A 20,674-nucleotide genomic window follows, 5' to 3' on the forward strand; every position below is an offset into this window, starting at 1 on the left:
CAGCTACGAAGCAACTAGCTCAAGTTCTGCACATTTTGTTGCTTTTATTGCACAAAAAACTGTTTTGTTTCCTATTCCCTTTAAGTAGTACACACTGTGAGAATTGTCACTGGCCATAGCTCTTTGCTATCATGTTAGTTTGGATTCCTTGTGACTTCTCTCAAGCTACTGTGTAAAGTATTGTATCAATGCTTAAGTCAATCCGACCGTTTGTCACCCTCCTTAAGTGTGTTGAGTCTTGACATTTTTTCATATTGCACAGGACTGTTTTAATGCACTTGTGTTTCAAGAAAACCTGCATCATACCTTTGACAAACACAATTGGTAATCTGCAACATTGATGACAAAAGATTTAGCAAGCATACCTTGCACTGTGAAAAGAAAAATTTTTACTTGACTTGCAATATACTCTTGTCACTGCATCACACCACTTTCCCCCCATCCACCCTACCCGAAAAGTGTTCTGGGTGACATCAACACCTCTGATTTTTTTTTTTTAAATGTAACCTTTTGGAAAATATTCCCTGGAACTGGCAGTATCATATCATACAGCAGATGCTGTATATTATGACATTATCAGCAAACATCTTAGCAGTTCTTTTGGGCATTCTACTAAAATCCATTGAAGTAGTAGTAGGTCATCTGGGCTTGTGGACTGTGCTGCTGTGCAAAATGTAATTGAATGTGTATTTATGTGTGCATGCATATGGTTTGTGGGTACACTGGATTTCTAAGCCAAGACCAAATACTTAGCAATTCCCCGATCCATAGTGCACGATCTTTGGCCTTTTTAGTTACTATGATCATCCCAACTAGATATATGTCTTGTCCAAAATAACATGAGTTTAACAGTTTATCATTAGAATGCTACGGTACATATGACATTAATTTTGTTACACTGAAGTAAGCCGATAGAGAGTTCATTCTATGGAGAAAACAGAACCCAGAGTTCATGATTCATAGGGAAATATACCACCTTTTGGACTGCAGTCTCAGGCTGAGTATAATTCTCTTGCTTCAAGCCTTAGGTGAGAATATTAAAGCTGTGATCTTCACAAAGTGCCTATTAATGGTTATCCCTTTATATTTACCTCTATATTTGTACGGTTTCTGAAGGAACATCCCTGTTGGGGATCAGCAATGTTCAGATGATATGCTTGGAGTATATTTTCCCTGACCTGTTATCCTTAACAAGCCAGATGACAATCAAACAAAATCAGAGTGGCTTAAATCGTGCTTCAGCAGAGGGGTAACAACAGTGTGTTGTGTTCTTTTAATCAGGCTTGTTACCATGAAAGCAATTTGCAACCATAAATTTAAGAAAATAAAAATCAGTGAGGGGGATTAGACATGCAAGGACAACAATGGTTTCTACATTGTACAGTATAGTCAGGCAGACTATATAATTAAACGCCTGATATGGAGGCAGAAGTGGCAGGCAAAGCTTTTGTCTCTTTGGTGGCCCCCTCTTTTTTTTTTTTTTTCTTTTTTTCTTTTTTCCTTTTTTCGTGCTAAACTGTTTTGATTTTAAGATTTTTTGCCCCTTTTCCTTCTTATGCATGAATGAACCTTGTTGTGGCTTCTTTATAACCTACAGGTAAACTTCTCTTCTAGTTAGAGTATTGACAGGAGATGGCTTGTATTCCCCTGTCTGTGTAAGGGGGATATCCTCTGGATTGGCTTCCTCATTTTTGCTGAAGCTAGCTGTGTTGAAGGTCTCATAGGATGAGGTCAACTTTTTGTTCAGGAGGTTTCTGTTGCGATCACCCATGAGGGAGGCTTCTCCATTGGCCAGCTTTTCCTGACTGCCTCGTTCATCAACGGGCATGAAGGTGGAGAGTTTTGGCTGGCTCTTCTGCTTCCTTTCAGGCGAAGTGCGTACTGGCATCCAGCAGGAGTCCGAGTGGCCATATTCATCACACTCTCGAGTACACTTGCCCGTCAGGGCTACATCTGGTAGAGGCCTCGAGTCTGAAAACAGAGGAGAATTTCCTTTTTAAAAATGTACTGAAAATGTCTTCTCTTCCTCAATGTGATTAATGAACTTTTAAAACAAAATATTTTTTAAAGTTTTTGCATTAGCAAAATCTTTAAAGTTAAAAATCACTGAACCTCATGTTAACTTTAATAATACATATGCAACAACAAGGTATGCAATTCTACCAGACATTGGCAGCACAAATGACTGAGAAGTGTGGGCACAAAGGCACTTCTTGACATATGATATTATTTTAGGCATAATTTTTATCAACTTTTGGGACCAGTTAGCTTGTGAATCTTAACTGGATACTCACACGGTCATAATCAGCCAGATGCCTAATTTTGTGCTGCCCACTTTCTTTAACTGATTTAAACAAAAAACCTTTCTTTTGGATTCTTTGTAAAACACATTTCAGTATCTTATTAACAGAATCTAAGGCCCTGATCCTCCAAACATTTATGCATATGCTGTGTGCAAGAAGTCCTGTTGTCATCACCAGAGTTCTGTTGATATAAAGTTAAGCATGTGCATAAATCTTCTCAGGACTGGGGCCTAGGGCCCAGATCCTCAAATACTTTTAGGTGCCTAAATACCTTCGAAGATCAGGGCCCACGCTGTAAGTACATGGACATGAAAAAAGCAAATTAAAACCAGTAATGGATAAGTGCATGCAACCCCCCTTTTTCAGTCTAATATGTACAGTCAAAGGTGTTGTGCGTGTTCATGTAGGAACCTGACCGCTGAAGTGTTGGCTGAAAGGAAAATGTTTTGTGACTACGATGTGCTGTGTGGAATGCTGTAGTTCCTGACCTCTGAAGCAAAAATCTTTCAGCTATTATACACATAGGCCACTCACTGAAATCAACTGGGCTTTTGGTTCAGACAGGGCTCAGTACTGCAGCCTGTTTGAGGCAGGTGTTGTTAAATTATTTTGATATTTACATAATTGCAACTAAAATTAGGAAAAGTATGTTATTTTTTATATTATATATACACACACACACACACACACACACTTCCAAAAATTGGGCCAAATTCTGATACCCCGGTTTACATTGAGCAGTACTCTACTCTGTGAGCAATCCCAGTTACTACTAGTCTAATTCAAGTAAGGTACTACTCAGCATGAGGAAGAGTGGCAAAATCTGGCCTTATGTCAATAGGTAGGTTTTACACAGTTTTTATCTAAATATTATTATACAATTTAATAGAGTAAAATGCAAGTAATTTGAAACTATTTCATTTTCTTAACATTTTTTGCCCTATGATCTTTTTGACTGCTATCAAATCCCACTGGGAAATATTTATTCCTTTGCAGTTTAATGACTCAGAAAGAACCTTACATAAATTAACTTTCAATTCTATCATAACTAACCATTTTTCCCTCCAGTTGTATGAAAAGATTCGCAGTGGGTAAGATTTTGGTATGGGATTTTCACAGATGCTTAGTGTTGTCTTAAATCTTCATTCATCAATCAATGGAAAAAATCCTACTCAGTCCACAATTTCAATGGAAGCAGAGTTACGCCAACACTCAGTGCTTTTGGAAATCCCACCCTTCATGGTTATCCCACCATGATGCTTACCTGAGGAAGATTTCTTGTGGAATTCCCTATGAGGAATAGTGAAAAGACTGTACCATCTTACAACTAACTATCATAGAGCACTAAGGGCTAGATTTAGAGAGATTTTGGTAACACATGTATTCACAACACCTCCACTCAACTGCCCCTGGATCCTGTAAGTGCCTAAACTCACATGGTACCTATGTTTTTGCAGTAAAACTTCCTTAGGTGCCTATTTACCTGCCTATGAACATGCACATTGCTGCCTTATGTTAGGCATCTGGATACCAATCTCCCACCTACACCCCTGTGTGATTCACAAACTGGGGAAAGAGAGGAGTTCCTCCTCTCCTAACTTGCCTGTGGGGCTTGATCTTGTAGGTGGGCTCAGAGGCCACCTAATTTCACCCAAAATAGCTCAGGAGGAGAAACCTCCCATATAACCTTTAGCCCAGTGGTTTGGATATTCACCTGGAATGTGGGAGATCCCTGGTTCACATCCCCCTTATACCTAATAAGAGAGTTGAACAGGAGTCTCCTAACTCAGGTGAGTGTCCTTACCACAGCGCTATGCATTAGCTTGACAGAATTTGATTGTTATTTTTAGACAGATAACACTGGTATTTATTTTACAGCTTTTTTTAGATTTTTATCAATTTAAATGTTCAGCTTCAGGAAATTATGTGGGAGTCAGTCAATAGGAGAGGGTCGGACTATTTAATGAGAGTAGATGTTGATTCAAAAAATTACAGTTTTATTATCACTAACACACAAATTGTCAAAGTAGGTCAAAATATACAAAGTAAATATCCTTAAATCAAACTCTAATAAATTCTCCAGCAGCATTTTTTTTAATTTTGCCCAGCTGCAAATTTCAATTATTGATAGAAATATTGTTGTTGGTTTGTACTTGTAATGGATTTACTGATAAAAATCAAATTTTTCCAAACCTAATTATAGGGTATTCTGATGTAGATCTCAGTCTCTCCTGTTGAAGCAGTTCCACATTGTATAAATAACGAGAGTCCTTGGAGCAGGGGGACTGGATCCTAGGTTGCCCACATCCTGGATGAGTGCTGTAATCACTACGTTAGAGTCACTCTCATGCATGTGCTCTCTCTTGTTCTCTCTGTCCCAATGACTAAGTATTTACATAAAGCTACAACAGGCGAGATTGAGAGCTCCACATCAGAATATCCCATAACGCAGTAGTTAAGAGTACTTATCTGAGAGATGGGAAGACAGACCCCTGTTCAAATCCTCTCTCCCACTCAGGCAAAGGGGGAATTTGAACCTGTGGTCTCCCACATCCCAAGTGATTATCCTAACCACTAAGCTAAAGGTTATAAAGGGTGATGGTGATTTTCCTCATTAAACCATCACTGAGAATCTGAAACATCAATAGGCACTTCCCTCCAGCCTGGATTTAGGCACTGAACTCCTGAGTGGGTTAGTGCTGAGAACATACCCTTCTCCTGGACATCTCCCAGTGACGAGCTGAGGCAGGGAGCTGCCTAGCATGCTGGCTTTTGTGAATCCCATTCTTAGGCACCTATCTCCCTCCTCTCAGTGTACAGAAAGCCTGAACATTTAAGGTTTGTGATTCCCAGTGATTTTCTCAATGCCTAAAAGTTAGACATTGCAAACACTTAAGTCCCTTTGTGAATCTAGCCATAAGTGTCAAGATTTTCATGGGACACACTATATATTCAGTTCATGAATATTTTACACTGTAGAGGATTCTCTAATTAAAATAATGTTGTATACTGTTTAACATTTCAATATCCCAGTGACTTCAATAAGAACAGGAATGGATCCTAGATTGGTCAACCCTGGTTACTCATGTGTACTTCACAATGAGTTAGGTTTATTTTTTTTATTTTTGCTTTTCAAAGACTTTTCAATTTAGGCTCAGCTATGACTCTCACAGTTTTCTTCTTTGGTGATGGATAACAGAAATATTGTCATTTGTCAGCCTATCAATTCTCAAACTACTGTGGCCTGGGAGTTGTACAGAGAATCCAGAGACTATAACAGGAAAACTGTACTGTTCATCATGGTTAGCGTAGAATTACTCTCACACTCCCTAAAGGTAAGAAGCAAGGATAATAATTTATTACTGAGGCCCATATGATACTGATTTTTAAGCAGGCAAATCATTTTTTTTTTATTTAGAACAAGGCAAAACTCATTCCTACCTATCTTTTCTCCTAATAAAGTCTCTGATTGTTTAAAAATGAATTATAAAATCAATGACCATTCAAAATAATCATATTATTTGAATTATTATTACAATAGTTTTAAATATCTACTGAATGGCAGTATTTGATCTGTTTACATTTAAGATGGCAGTATAAATAAGTAAAAGCATAGTTTCAAATACTTAGAATCAACTACTTAATCTTGGGGAATTTTGAGCCAAAACATTGAAAATTCTTCCCCTGTTCCCATGTGTCTCTGTGCCCCAACTCAGCCAACTCCTCTCCCTATGTGGCCCTGCACCTCCCTCCCCCATGGCCCTTTTGCCTCCACTCCCATTCAGCCCCTGCCCCAGTAGCCCTAATGAGTTCCTGTCTGATTCCCCAGCATCCCCACACTGTCTATCTCCCCGTAGCCCATTTCCTGACCTGGCCCGATGGGCACTGGGAAAAAGGCAGGTGCTCTCTCTCTTCCCTAGCGCCCTCTGGTGGGTAAAAGGTGGAACTGCAACAAACTTTCCAGCAGAAGCTTTTTTATGGGCAAAAAAATTAAATATGCATGGCTCATTCATTATGCACATGCACAATGGCGCAGCATTTACCCAGGAGTAAACTGCCATATTTTAGGTTATTGTTTTTTTCCTTAATATATCAGACAGAGCCTGATCCAATGCCCACTGAAGTCACAAAGAGTCTGCCAACATAAGTAGACATTGGATAAGGCACTTCAAGGATTTTCCATTTTGTTTGGCACTCCATTGCAACCCTTCCTCCCTTACAGGCAAATGCAAAGTTTGTTTTCAATTTCTTCATTCTGAAATCATGATATTTGCTACTAAATCCAGAAAGTTACAGTGAAATATAATAATACAGTAATTTGAAAGTCATCCTTTTGACTAGCTCTCCTTTCAAGCAGCATAAGGACACTGTGGTTGTCCTCCAATTGCCTCCTCACCAGCAATGCATTCAAACGTGTGCTTAAATTTTAAGCAGACAAGTACACCCATTGGATGGAACGACACATGTTAAAAGTTAAGCATGTGCTTGAGTACCTTGGGGTGGAATTTTCAGAAGAACTGCAGGCTTCAATGGGAGTAGAGCTAGGACAGTGCTGAGTGCTTTTCAAAATCCCACCCTTGCTAAATAGGATTAGTTATGTGTTTAAAGTTGTTTAAGTGCTTTGTTGAAATTGAGCCTTGTTTATTTAGCTGCTGTAATGTGACATATCAAAAGGTGTCCAACATTATGCTGCATTTCAGGAATATTTTTCTTCGTTATGAAGTTCATTAATCTTACGTTCCATATAACCCACCACATAAAATTATTTCACCTGCCAAGTAATTAATACTATTCCTACTGATTTCAGGTCCAGATTGAAATGCAGTGATCTTACATTTTTATCTCTTCATAATCAAGAGCTGCTAGCTCCCAGATGAGACTAATTTCTACTTTTTACATTTAAATAAAAGTTGCTTTTTGTCTGCAGCATAATCCACATCCAAACACATCTGCAGCCATGAGACATGTTTTAAATAAAGAATTTCTTTTAAAATTAAACCCTTCAATGGAGACTGCACACGGCTAACTGACAAACCTAATCAGATAAGACATATTGCAGTATTTGTCATCATAGTTGGAAGATAAATATCAAAAAAGACTAAACCAGATTTCTATCATAGTCCCATATCTTAAAACTCCATAGGTATGTCTAACACTGAACCACCCCCCTTCCCAAAAAAACCCAAACCTGCAGCAGTGAATCTCAGAGCTGGTGTCAATTAACTCGGCCTTGTACTATGGAATAAAACTAGCCGTGTGGACGTTTGGGCTCAGGCTGGAGCCCAGGCTCAGACATCCTCTCCCCACAAAGTCTAGGCTCCAACCCAAACCTGAACATCTACTTAGTTATTTTTAGCCCAGTAGCATGAGCCTGAATCAGCTGAGCCAGGCCCCAAGACTTGCTGCTGCGGGTCCTTTTCTGCACTACAGAAATATCCTTTGACTCAAACAGATGTTTTAAAATGTCAATGATTAAAAAAAAAAAAATCACTGTGCTAATGAGTAAGAGAATGATCCTTGTGGGACAGTATTCCTCCTTGTATAGATTTTCTTATTTATTATTATTTTTATGGTTTTTATTTTGTGCATATACTGCTCATTTTAATCTCACTTTTTTAAAAAATAAAAAAACAGTTTCTCTATCCTCCCATGCACTGCAGATAGTCTATCACCTTTACATATCACTTGTCTTCTCAGCATTGAATTTTTTAAACCAGATGCTTAAAGTTAGGCTCCTGTGTCCAGGTTTAGGCATCTAAAAAAGGAGGCAAATTTCAAAAAAAATCTTGAGCACTCAGCAGTTTCCATTAACTTCAGTGGAAACTTCTGCAAATTTTGCAGTTTTAGACAGCCAGATCACTTACTTGAGTGCCTAAATTTAGTAGCCACATTTTAAAATCTTGGACTGAAACTAACTTCTTTAGGGCAATGTTTGCAAAGCACCTAGCACATGTGGTAACAATTACCAGGTTACAACTAAAATAATACTAGCACTTATGCTTTCTGCTTTAGGGAGATTGGAAATATAGGTGAGTGAGTACCTGGGCATGCAAGAGACCAGAAAATGTCAAACATTCCACTTCTAACAACATGAAGCCTTAGTGCCCAAGTCTAAACTGCAGCAAGTTGTTACCTATTATTTTCCAACCTAGCGACAACTGCACTGAAAAAAGGAGATTATCCAACTCATGCATCTGCTGATGCAGCTAATACATCCAAAAAAGTTAAAGGATTGAGGCATTATGCAGGACATATATAACCCTGGGGCTCAGTTTCTAGCCCACTTGGCTGTTCTTTGTCTCTTATCTCCTTGCCTATGACACAAAATATAAAAATTCAGGTTCTCTTCCCCAGCCTCTTAGGATCACCCTGGTCCCCAGCACTATGGAGAGGAAACAGGAGTATGTATCTTTCCTATAGTTTGCATTTTCCCCACTGACTGTACTTTGTATTTTTAAAATATTACCTTTTTGTATGACCTGCTGTTGATACTTTTACAGGAGTGTTTTCCAAAACGTAAGGTGTGCCATTTAAGGGGTTGTGGGTGTGTAGGACTAGCCAGGCATGCATAAACAGACCTCTCAATTGTTTTGCAGTCTCACTTTGGGGGGGGGGGGAAGGTAGAGGGTGGTTGTGAGAGGGGAAGGTCTCTAGCTGTCATGATTGTAAAGAAAACGTTAGAAACAGGAAGCCAGTGTAGATGATGTACAATGTCATTTGCTTGAGTTTTCCAAGAGCCTAAAACAATAGCTTCGAGCTGTGAACGGTCCCCTTCATTTCAACAGGTGATAACTCAGTTGTTAATGATAATACATTAAATGCTAATAGAAACAATGGTGCAACTCAGCAAAGCATATGCAAAAAGATGAAATATCACATTGTGGAGAGCTACACCACAGTTTCTCTGTGTGCAGGTGGGGGAAGGGGTGCATAGGACCATTGGGGAGGGAGATGCCACATATGATGCACATATAACAACATATTGAGGTGTTAAGGGGGGCAAAATTAGTGTTATTTTCATTAAAGGGAGGGTTTAAAAAGTATGCGGTACACTGATTTTGAGAGTCTAAATTAGGTAAGGGTTCTGATGTGCTCCCTAAAGCAACACACATAATAATCATGTATGTAATTATTGATTACTTTTTTAAAATTTTGTTGAATTTATGAGGTTTTTTTAAAATATTTGTCTTGTGTTTTCCATGATTCCCTTGTATAGGAGTATGCAAATAAAGGGAACTTATTTATATGCATGTGTATGTTTATGAGATTGTGGACGGCTGTTGCTTTAGGGCTAGAAGGATTGCTTATTTATCAGGAAACCAAGGCACCTAACACTTGAGAGAGAAAGTGTGATTCACATTAAGATAAAAACAAATGATGCAGTACTTTTTGTTTTTTGTTTTGTTCTGTTTTTTTATAGGAGGTTAACATGAATGGAGCAGTAAACTCTGGCAAGCAACAACAAAAAGTGGCATAAACCCCACACACTACAAATCAACTAGCTCACACTGTAATACCACCCTCCTTTTAAAGACACAGATATGCACACTGCAAAAGTACCATTAATATGTGCACCCACTCAGATTGTGGACATTCCTATAGATATACCATTCCCACACAATTACTTCCTAGGTAGCTCTGTGTTCACAGACAGCACCAGATTAATAATCCTAGCTCTTGAAGCTCTTTTCATCAGTCGATCACAGAGCACATTACAAAGGAAGTCAATTTCATTATCCCCATTTTCCAGATGGGTAAACAGAGGCATAAAGGCAGGCAAAATGATGTGTTCAAGGTCACCAAATAGGCCAGCACAGAGGTAGGAACAGAACCCAGGTCTTCTGAGTCATAGTCCGGTTTTCTCACCAGATAAATCCAGATTATTCTTTGCTCACGCACATGTTTGGAGACCTCCCTTCTCTTACACACCACACAAAAAGGCTGGGACAGTCACAGTCCCTGTACACGAGGGTTCACATGCACTAGTTACACCTGCTCCTGGAAGTGTAAAATTACCCCACAATGGATGGAGTAATTGCCTTCTTACCCCCACATCTGCACAAAAGATATGGTACAGCTTGTGCATACCCACTGTGCATTGGGATACTGGGGGGAAAGACTGCTTCTTGAGGCACAATTCTTGCCCCAGAGCTCTTCCGAGAGAATTTGGCTGTGCACTAGTTGCAACACAGGACTTGCCTAAATAACACCATTAAGTCCATAATATCTAAAGCAGGAATCATGTACATGTGGAGTTATGAGCAGTTGCCATTGCCATGTAAGGGCATATCAGAAGATGAGCAAGCAGATTATGCTGCCTCCCCTGCATGAGCACATCCTCTTACACCACTCTGTAGTTCCAGCTGCCAAGGTCCTATAAATTATGTCCTTGTAGTGTTTACAGAAAGCCATAAAAAGAACAGCCAATTTCTTCCTTGCTCTCTCATTGACAGCATGCCGAGTTTGAGCTTGGCTCAAAATATATATTTTTGTCCCTTTCCTGCAACATGTGTTCCTTGCCTTCCTTGCATAAATCTATTGCAACCTGAGATGCATATGATAATCATAAATGTGAGAGTGCCAAGCTTGTGTAATTAAACAAGAGCCATGTACACAGCTTTCATATTAAAGTCTGGTGTATAAACTGTGAAATAAGAATCAACTACCGTATATTATTAGAGAAAACACAATGCAGAATGTAACTGAGATGATGCACGCTATACTAATACGTTTAAGAAAACTAATCAAACTACATATATGGTATCCACAGCACTACTGCCTTGGAAATCCCTACCTCCTAAACGCAGCAATTCAGTGAGCTGCACCCCAGTCAGTACTGTGGCATTTTCTGACATGCCAAGACACCATTAAAATACTTAAACACTTTTGAAAGCATCAGCGACTTCTTTCTCTGCACCTTAGGCTAAACACAGTTAAACAGCAATTGAACATATCTCAAGAAGCATTTACTGCCCCAAGGCTTGGACGGCTGTCATTCTGAATGTGGCATTATCGTGTTCTCTAGGGATAGCGCATGCCATCTCTAAAGCAGTCTTGCTGAATAAAGTCAAACACAAATCTTCTGTTTGAGACATGCAAACTGCTCCACAGTAATAATATGCATTAATTGCTTTTGGACTAAAATAATTTCATACATATTGTGCCAAATCCCAAGGTCCTTTTAAGTGTTTAATAAATAAATTAATGAAATGATTCAGAGCATGGCATGGCTTATATGTGAAGAAAGATAGAAATGATTAAGACTGTGTAGTTTAGGAAGGAGGTATGAGAGGATATAAAATATCAGATAGCAAGTTATTTCCTTCTTGTAATACAAGATGAAAGGAACATATAATCAAAAGCAACCCGCTTAAAAGTGATGAAAAATATTTTTTACCCAATGCATAATTAACCTGGGAAACTCATTGCCACAAGGTATCACTGAGTTCCAAAGGTTAGCAGGATTCAAAAAAGGATTCAAAAATGGGATTTTCAAAATCCTCTGAGGGAATTAGGTACCCACCTTTCACTGAAAGTCAATGGGAATTATACACCCAGTTCTCTTATGTACTTTTGAAAAAAATCTCACCCTGTATGTTTATATGAATGAGAATATCACAGTTATATAAATGGTCATGCTTCTAAGCATAAACCAATCATTAACTACAAGGGGTTAGGAAGACACTTTCCCGTACTGACCAGTACAAGGATTCTTGCACTTTAGGGAAAAGTGTCTGGTACCGGTAACTAGATTGTGGGTCTGCTACAACACAGTAATGCCTATTGTGACACCCTGACACCCCAATATTCACCACTGTCATGTAATTAGGATATGTTTTGTACAAAGTATGTCTTGTGAGGTATCATTCTAAAAATCTTGATCTGCTAGACATCAATATCTCATTGGATTGTATGTGTTATTGTCGTATGTGAAGTTATAAGGTTTGGCTATGTATGTATTACTGAAACATGTTGTGAGGTTGAAAGCATCCACAAGCAGCCTTTCAGGTACAACAATATAAAGGCCAAACCATGTTAATAGCTTATTGAGGAAATGCACACAAGCACAAGGATTACCCTAGGAACTGTGTACAATAGAAACCTCTCAGGGCTAGCACTACACAGCGGGAACTGTTTGACCCAGGTCTCAGCAAGAGAGCTTTCCAGCAAGTGGAAAGACGATATAAAAGGGGGACAATGACATCATGGGCTGTCCTCACTCTCTCTGCAACAACACACCTGGAAACACCTAAGGGGCAAGGACTGAACTGTGGGAAGTGATGGTGCCAGGATAAAACGATCTTTAGCCTGTGTCTGAAAACCTGGGAAAGCCAAGGCAACTTGTGCCTTAAGAGTCTGCCAGCCTGTTTATCACTCAGGGTGAGAATTTGCTAATTTATATCCTACCTATCTAGTGTGTTAAAATCAGTTTATGGTTTTTGTTTATTTACTAAGGTAATCTGCTTTGACCTGTTGGCTTAATCACTTAAGATCTGCCTCTTGTATTTAATAAACTTGTTTTTGTTTTAAACCCAGTTTGTGTAATTCATAACTGGGGTGGGGGTGGGGGAGAGGGGCAAAAAATTGTGTCTCTCTCTCTCCATATTGAGGGAGGGGATGAATTTCAATTAGCTTATGCTGTACAGTTCTCTGTACAGTTCTCTGTGCAGCACAAGACAATACAATTTTGGGTTTATTCTCCAGAGGGCGAGTACTTTTGTGCTGGGCAATTCCTTAGGTGAAAGTCTTCCCATGCAGAACTGATTTCAGTGTCTATGTCTTTCTGCAACTGTGTGTGTTCCTACCTGTGTGAGTGCTAGAGAAGGCCTGGCTTAGTTGGACAGGGTGAGGGAGCTCAGGCTGGCGGAACAGGCGGGCTCAGTGGTACCCCAGTACATCAGGTGGCACCCTGGACGGGGGGGGGGAGGTGCGGGGGGCAACTGGTCATACCTATATTTTACTAAAATAATAAACATAGTGGACCTAGCCTTTGCAGTCATATCTGGGAAGGAAGCTGGAGATGAAGACTCTGGGAAGGAAATCTCCCCTTATTTATGGTTGCACCCAAGGCCTTTGGGGGATAGGTGCTCTCTCTGCAGAAAAGAATAAGATTACTGTTTGTAATCTTTTCTGGGACATTTCCACCTTGCTCACTTATGACAATGTTTGTGCCCTCCCAGCCTTGCCTTCTTTTAGCCCAACCAGTCTCTACTTACTACCCTAGCACAGACCTTGCCCCATGATGCACCTTCCAAGGGTTTCTGCAAGGCTGATTCCCTCTCCCTTCTCATATGGCAGGGACGCATAAAAGAGTCCTTTTATAGGCAAATGATAATTTGGGCCTGCAATAAAACTACTTTCAGATAACAGCCAGTGAGAATTGATCTGATTTAGCTGACTGTGTATGCTTACTGCAAATTAGTAAAGCCTCCTTTTCAAGAAAATAGTGTTAGAAAGATTTAGCTACTTTACTGATTAATTTACTGATCACTTATTTAATAATTTTAAAAGAACATTTTAGAATAACATTTAGATTAAAATTCTGTCCTACCAAATATTGCACTAAAAAGAGTTCAGTACAAATGCAGTTTAAAAACCCCTTGTATTCAACGTTTAAGACATGAGTTAATCAAATAAATAAATAGAGAAACAACAGAAACAAAAGGCCAGTAATGTTAAGCAAAATGTCCTTAGGGCCCAGCATGGTAACTTAATAATTTATAGTACCCTCTAGCTGAGTTCCAACAACTCCACTCAACAGCCTTATCTATCAACTAAGACCTGATTTTACTCTCACTTATTCCAAATCAGGAGTAATGCTACTGAAGTCCATAAAGTTACATGGGTGTACCGCTGGTGTTACAGAGTGGAGAATCCTTAATATATGTACTTTTTAATATACATTTGTTCTAGTTTTATTTATTTGGCATCTTAGCAAAGCTTTGTCTGTATTACAGGAAGTATCAGAGTCTTCATTCATCTAGATTTAGAGGTATTTCCTTCTTAGTTTAATTAATTAGCTAGACTAGACTAAGTAGCCATCTACCTGTCTTTGGGCAGGTAAACCAAAGAATCATTACCAAAGTAATAAAATCATGGCTTTAGCAATTTTTGAAAAAATTCAGATACAGTTGTCTCCTAGCAAGTTATGTATCATCTTGTGTTCATCTAATTAGGGAATGAATACAGAAAATGTGTGTTTTCTAAATTAGTGTTCTTACTAGCCCCTTACTATTGCATACATAGTTCCCCAGGGAGAATGACAAATATTATTTATATTAGCACAGTACATTTATTGTTTAAAAGGGTACAAAGGGCCCTTTCTGCACTACTGAGGCCAAACTAAACATCTGTGGTCAGCAGACAACCTAATACGACTTGTATACAGTATTCTGCATAGCTGAAACCTAATTCTACATAAACACTAATTTATAATGCTGATTAAGTAATATGAAAGAGCAATATCATGTATTTTAAAATGTTTTTTCTTAAATATTTCCACTGTAGCTCAGACTTTGGTATTTCATTCCTTTTAACACAAATTTAAAATGAGTTTAAGACTAAAAAGTACTAACATCAGTGATAACAATGGACTAAATACACTCAGTTTAATACAGCATCTAGAATTTAAAGTAATTCCCTAGATTTTAATTTTCTAGAATTAAGTGTAATTGTTAAATCCATTTGCAATCCAGTTAAATCCTTTGATAGTCTAATTTATTTCTATCACTAAAGTGGTGACAGATCTTTCTGAAAAGTAGGACTTAACATGACTTCCTGAAGTCATATAGACATTAAGATGTAGGGCACGTTTTAGCTGTCTAATTGTTCTGCTGGTCTAATGCTTAAGTATTAATCTGTCACTGTGTCAAATTACATACATTTAGATTATTCAGTAAAATGTGTCTGTGATTAAAGTCTGGGCTGAAACAATTCATTGGTGCAATTAGAATGTCATCCTTCCTGAAGCAAGCTTAAGAAAAGTCTCAGTCAGGGCTCAAAAGTCAACATCATTTCATTGATCATCATATCAAAATGATGGGACTTCAGCAAATTGAAGGGAATAGAGAGTGACCAGCAGATATTGTTACCTTGTCCCAACTACAGGACATGCTCCCTGTTCATTTAGTATCTTCAGACTAATGCTTTAAAATTTTCTTTGCTAGTGCAGCACCTTGGGAGGGAAAACACATTCTTGGCATGGGCATGTGTGCACATGCACAAAAATCCCACACCCAGCTATTGTTCTGCCAGCTATTCTGAAGCTCTTTGCTTACGAAAGCAACTTTTCTCTTGGAATTTCTCTCAGTGATGCTCTATAGATAGAGCCAGTAGACATAGTGTATGATAACAAAGCCAGCATTTCCATTTAGAGATTAAAGGCCAAATCGTGGAAGGTGCTGAGCATCCTCGATTCTTGCTTTGAGATGCTCAGCACTTCACAGAATTAGGCCCCCTGCATATCTTGTTTGGTTTATGCAGCCTCTACCGGCAGGTTGATTAAAGGTGGAAATATAGATTTAAAAATATTTTAAAAGCATTTACTATGTGAGAAAGTTGTGTAGATAGGGAGATAGTTTGAGCAACAAAGTTGTATGCTAACTATGTCGTAAGTTTAACCTATGCTTAAATGCTATAACAAATACTTTATGTAGACTTTAAATTCTAGTTTCAAGGAATGTAAAATTCAGTGTTTAGGTAGACTTTACAATGAAGAATAAAATAATGTGTGTGATCTTTCATAATAGACCTGATACTTGTATGATGATGGATAAGGATTAGAACAGTAAAACAACAGATCATGGTCAAATCATTTAAAAATATTACAGATTGGCTTTGAGGGAGAATACTGTATTCTTTCTTCTACATTTTTCAGCATGTTACATCTTCTGAAGATGGTTTCTACCCTTACTAGCTGACATTCATCAAACTGCTTATCTGTTCATGACCACTTCCTTGCTAAAAGTAAAACATTTGAAATAATTTTATATTGCACAGCAACTCATTTCCCTATTGCTGGACTATTTAGATCCTAGGCTATTCTTGTGTGAGAGAACTAAGAAATATTATACAACAGACATATTAAAAAATAGTAGCCATTATTTCCCAACAGAAGTATTTCTAACTCATCTCTTGGTTGGACTGTGTCTGTAGATTTCAAATTTTTATTTTATTTTTGTTGCAAGACATAGTTTAGTCCAAAACTTGCAGAAAAAGTGTGCTGAATCCCTGTTAATGTGTATTAAAATTACCTTCAAATGGGGGTGGATTGGGGGTTAAGAAACCTCTCCATGCTCTGCAAACGAATGATCCTCTAAATAATGCAGGACTCAGCATGAGAATTTGAAGGGGAAAACAAATATCTTGAGACTACTTGTCTTTGTAAGTAACTGTCAAGAAAAAGTTGCCTTGCAGAATGAAAACTAGCAATGACCTAAGGGATTAATTTAGCCTTTATGCCATATTAAGAAGCTTCATTTAATTGTGTGAAATCCTGTCCAGTAAGAGAGAGGTCTAATTATCTGCCCATGATACACCTGTGTGTCTCAAAAATGTACATAGGGATTTAGTATGATCAGACATATTCACAATTATGGTCAGGTTTTAGGTAGAGCACTGGTATATGGTAAACTGAAAAAGAATACTAGCCATACATTATCCATGCAGTCAGTAAAAGAGAATGCCTCTTGTGTTATGCACATACTATCAAGATAAGTACGACAAAAAAGCAATTTCTCAAGCTTGACAGTGTTTTAATGTAATTATTTAACAAAAGCCTGTCCAAAAGGAATTTGATTACATTACATAAAAAGAGGTTACTGATCACTATTAAGCATAACAGACAAGATAAATAACAAACAAGTCATGAAACTGACACATAAATGGAAATATTCCCATTCTCAGTGCCACACCATACGGATATACAATTTATATATGCCATGTTGTAACCTTCCTGGCTACAAGGTGGGTGAAGTAATATCTTATTGGACCAACTTCTTTAGGTGAGAGACACAAGCTCTTGAGCTACACAGGGCTCTTCTTCCAGTCTGGGAAAGGTACCTGAAGAGCTCTGTGTAGCTTGAAAGCTTGTCTGTCTGTCTCTCTCTCTCCAACAGAAGTTGGTCCAAAAAGAAATATATTACCTCATCCACCTTGCTTTTCTATACAACTTAGTCAGAAGCTGGTAACTAATAAATAATAATTATAAGAATACCATCAAAGAATTTCAAAAGAAATGGAATGCAACACATACTTAGTAGTAGATAGCAACTTGTTTGGACAGAAAGAGAAGAATGCTATATATGCCATTTAAATTACAGAGGGCTTTTGGTAGGCAAAGTTTGGGCCAACAGTGATTAAGTTTTGTGTGGTGATAAAATTAAGGCTCCAGATAGATTATTAAAGGTTGACTCTTCTGTGGGTGCACAAAGGGAAGGACACAAAGATGACCCTTTTCTCATTTGCCTTCATGAAGGGATAAACCACAATATGACTGTGGAGTGCAGGTCCTGCTCCCTGCTAGTGCCCTACGTGTAACTGCTTGAAATGGGAAAAGAAGTGATGAGGTGCAGGCAAGTTCATTATCTCCAAGTGTGGCAGAGCCTTTACTCTGGCATGCACCCCCTGGAGGCCCCAAAGGGAATTCTGCTGAATAGCCAGAATTCCTCCTGAGGATTTAAGCCGAAGCTCAGCACTACTGCATCTCCTCTATCATGCCTCTTTCTCCCAAAGGTGGAATCTAGCCCCAAATTTACTGTCCCAAAGTACAGAGAGATCCATGAAAGGGTTTTGAGCCTCTCAGTAGTTTTATTATTTAAGAATTTTATTTTATTACTAAGGTGACAGATTTTTTTTTTTGTAGTAAATATGTGGAAAAATCTTCACACCTCACAAAATGGGAAAGTCAAATAAAGAAAGATAATGAATCTCTTCCTTTGATTTATACTCCATTGAAAGGGTTTTTTGTCATTAGCTTTGTATTGATTTTCAGCTGTGTGTACAGATTACAGCATGTGGATTAATTACAAACATCAGCTCAGCATGGTTACAGACTCATGGCAGATTCATCTGGGTTATAGTCCATTAGTAATTAAGTATTAAGCACGACACTAATTCCCCTTACTCATGTTCAGTAGACAGGCTGTAGCATATCCATAAAAATGGCTCAAAGGGATACTGCCACCTGCTAACTATATCCAAGAGGAAGAGTATCAACTTGTTACAGAACAGGAAAAAGGAAAAGATACAATGTCAGAGGAGCTGGGTTCAAAATATAGGGCAGATAGATTAATCTGTTGAGACAAAAACAGAAGGCAGGCAGAAAAAAAAAAAAAACAAATACAAAAACAAAAAGCTGGCTGAGGCTTTTGGTGACTGTAAGGCCCATCCTAAGGGGCAGTGTGGGATTCTGATGGGGTCTAATGGTGGTACTTACATGGTGCCAATTGCTACAGAATTTGAATGCCTCACAACCTTTCATGTATTTATCCTCCTAATACCCTGTGAAGTAGGGAAAGTGCTATTATCCTCATTGTACAGATGGGGAACTTGTCAAAGGCATATTAGAAGTCTGTGGCAGAGATGGGAATAGAACCCAAGTCTCTGGCTAACATCCTAAGCTTTGGGCCGTCCCCCATCTCTAAGTAGAGTGGACACCTATAAGGGTTATGGAGGTTTCTTACCTTATTTCAACAGAAAAAGGTTAATGTCATTCTCGGTATATTAACAGGAGTGTCATAGAGAAGACAATGGAAGGAGTTGTCCCACTCTATTTAGGACTGGTGAGGCCTCAGATGAAATATTGTGTCCAGTTTGGGGCACCACACTTTGGAAATATGTGGACAAATTAGAGAGGACAGCTACAAAAATGATAAAAGGTTTACAAAACCTGATTTATGAGGAAGGGTTAAAAAAACTGGGCAAGTTTAATCTTGAAAAAAGAAAACTGGGGCGGGGAGGGAAATCTGGTAACCGTTTCCAAATATGTTAAGGGCTATTATAAAGCAGACAGTGATAAATTGTACCCCATGTCCACTGAAGATAGAACAAGAAGTAATCAGCTCAATCTGCAACAATGAAGGTTTAGGTTAGATTTTAGGGAAAACTTTCTAACTATAAGGCTAGCTAATCACTGAATAGGCTTCCAGCAGAGGTTGTGGCGTCCCTGTCATGGTCCAACCTTTTCTTAAACACCTCCAAACACCTATCAGGAATGATCTCGGTATACTTGGTCCTGCCTTAGTGCAGAATAAAACCTCTCAACGCTCCTTCCAGACCTACAGCTACCAGTGAGAAAGATATTCCCGCACAAAAAGGAAAAATAGAGTTGGGACTGATCAAAATCATCAAAATGAAAAAAAAACCCCACAAATGTTAGCACCTCCCCTCTGTCTTATATGCAGACTGATAAATATGTAAAAGTTAATAATTTATGTGTTTTATCTTGAACTTTGCAGAAGAGTGGTGGCATAAGCCCTCTACTTTATGGGTCACTGAAAAAAAATCACACACACACACACACACACACACACATATATAGAGGAATCCATTCTGCTTCAACTGGTGACTTTCCCTGATTTCTCAAGAAGTGTAGCATGCACACATTGGACTGCTTTATAGTCTACTTTAGTGACCATTGCTCTCCATTCCCAAGAATAAGTTATTGGCTCATGTCTTGCATATTCCCTTTCATTTTAAGATCAAGTAATCTCTTGCCAGTACTAATTTATGTGACAATCTGATTTCAGTGCAGTTCATGAAATATTTTAAAATGGATAAATTTTCAAAATGGCTCCCTTTGCACTGGAAGAACAAATACTTGACAGTAGGTGGAAGAGAAGTAACCATATCTACTAGGATAGCATAAAAGAATGAAGTATTGTACATTAACATGTTTAAGTAGTTTTTAAGTTGTAGGTGTTAAGGGGAAATAAATATATTAGTGCCTTGTTTTAAGTATAACAGCAGAAATTAAATTCTCCTCTTGATTATGCCAAATCTGTAAACCCACAGGATCTCAACATGCTTGGTCTACCATAGCTCAGCTACCATGTTCAGCCATGCTAAAAGAAAGCCAGCTGCTCTTCTAAGAGCCAATATCTGAACTAGGAGATCCAAAGAATTAAGGCTAAGAGGCCACATTTAAGTCATGAATAGGGACATAATGAAGCAAAAGAGGGGAAGAAAGAGATTGTGACTGGGACAGACAGAAGTGTGTTGGTATGACAGGCTTTGGTTTGCTTTGAACCTGACACCACTAATTATTGGAAAAATAAAACATTACTAATGTAGATTAAAACAGTTTTTTTTAAAAAGGGAAATAGAGAAAACATATTAAATATCCCCCCATTTATTGAAAGAAGAAAAAACCT

At 38.4% G+C, this 20,674-nt stretch overlaps 1 protein-coding gene across 1 annotated transcript in view; it reads right to left on the bottom strand.

Annotated features, from left to right (window-relative positions):
* Positions 1–1,591: 1,591 nt before the first annotated feature.
* Positions 1,592–20,674, bottom strand: part of PCDH7 (protocadherin 7) — a 380,924-nt gene continuing 361,841 nt past the window's right edge. The window contains exon 3 of the mRNA XM_077816173.1: positions 1,592–1,971. Within this exon, the coding sequence (XP_077672299.1) occupies positions 1,592–1,971 (380 nt within the window). The remainder of the gene's footprint in view (positions 1,972–20,674) is intronic.

This window comes from Eretmochelys imbricata, chromosome 4 (genome assembly GCF_965152235.1).
Source record: "Eretmochelys imbricata isolate rEreImb1 chromosome 4, rEreImb1.hap1, whole genome shotgun sequence".
NCBI lineage: Eukaryota > Metazoa > Chordata > Testudines > Cheloniidae > Eretmochelys > Eretmochelys imbricata.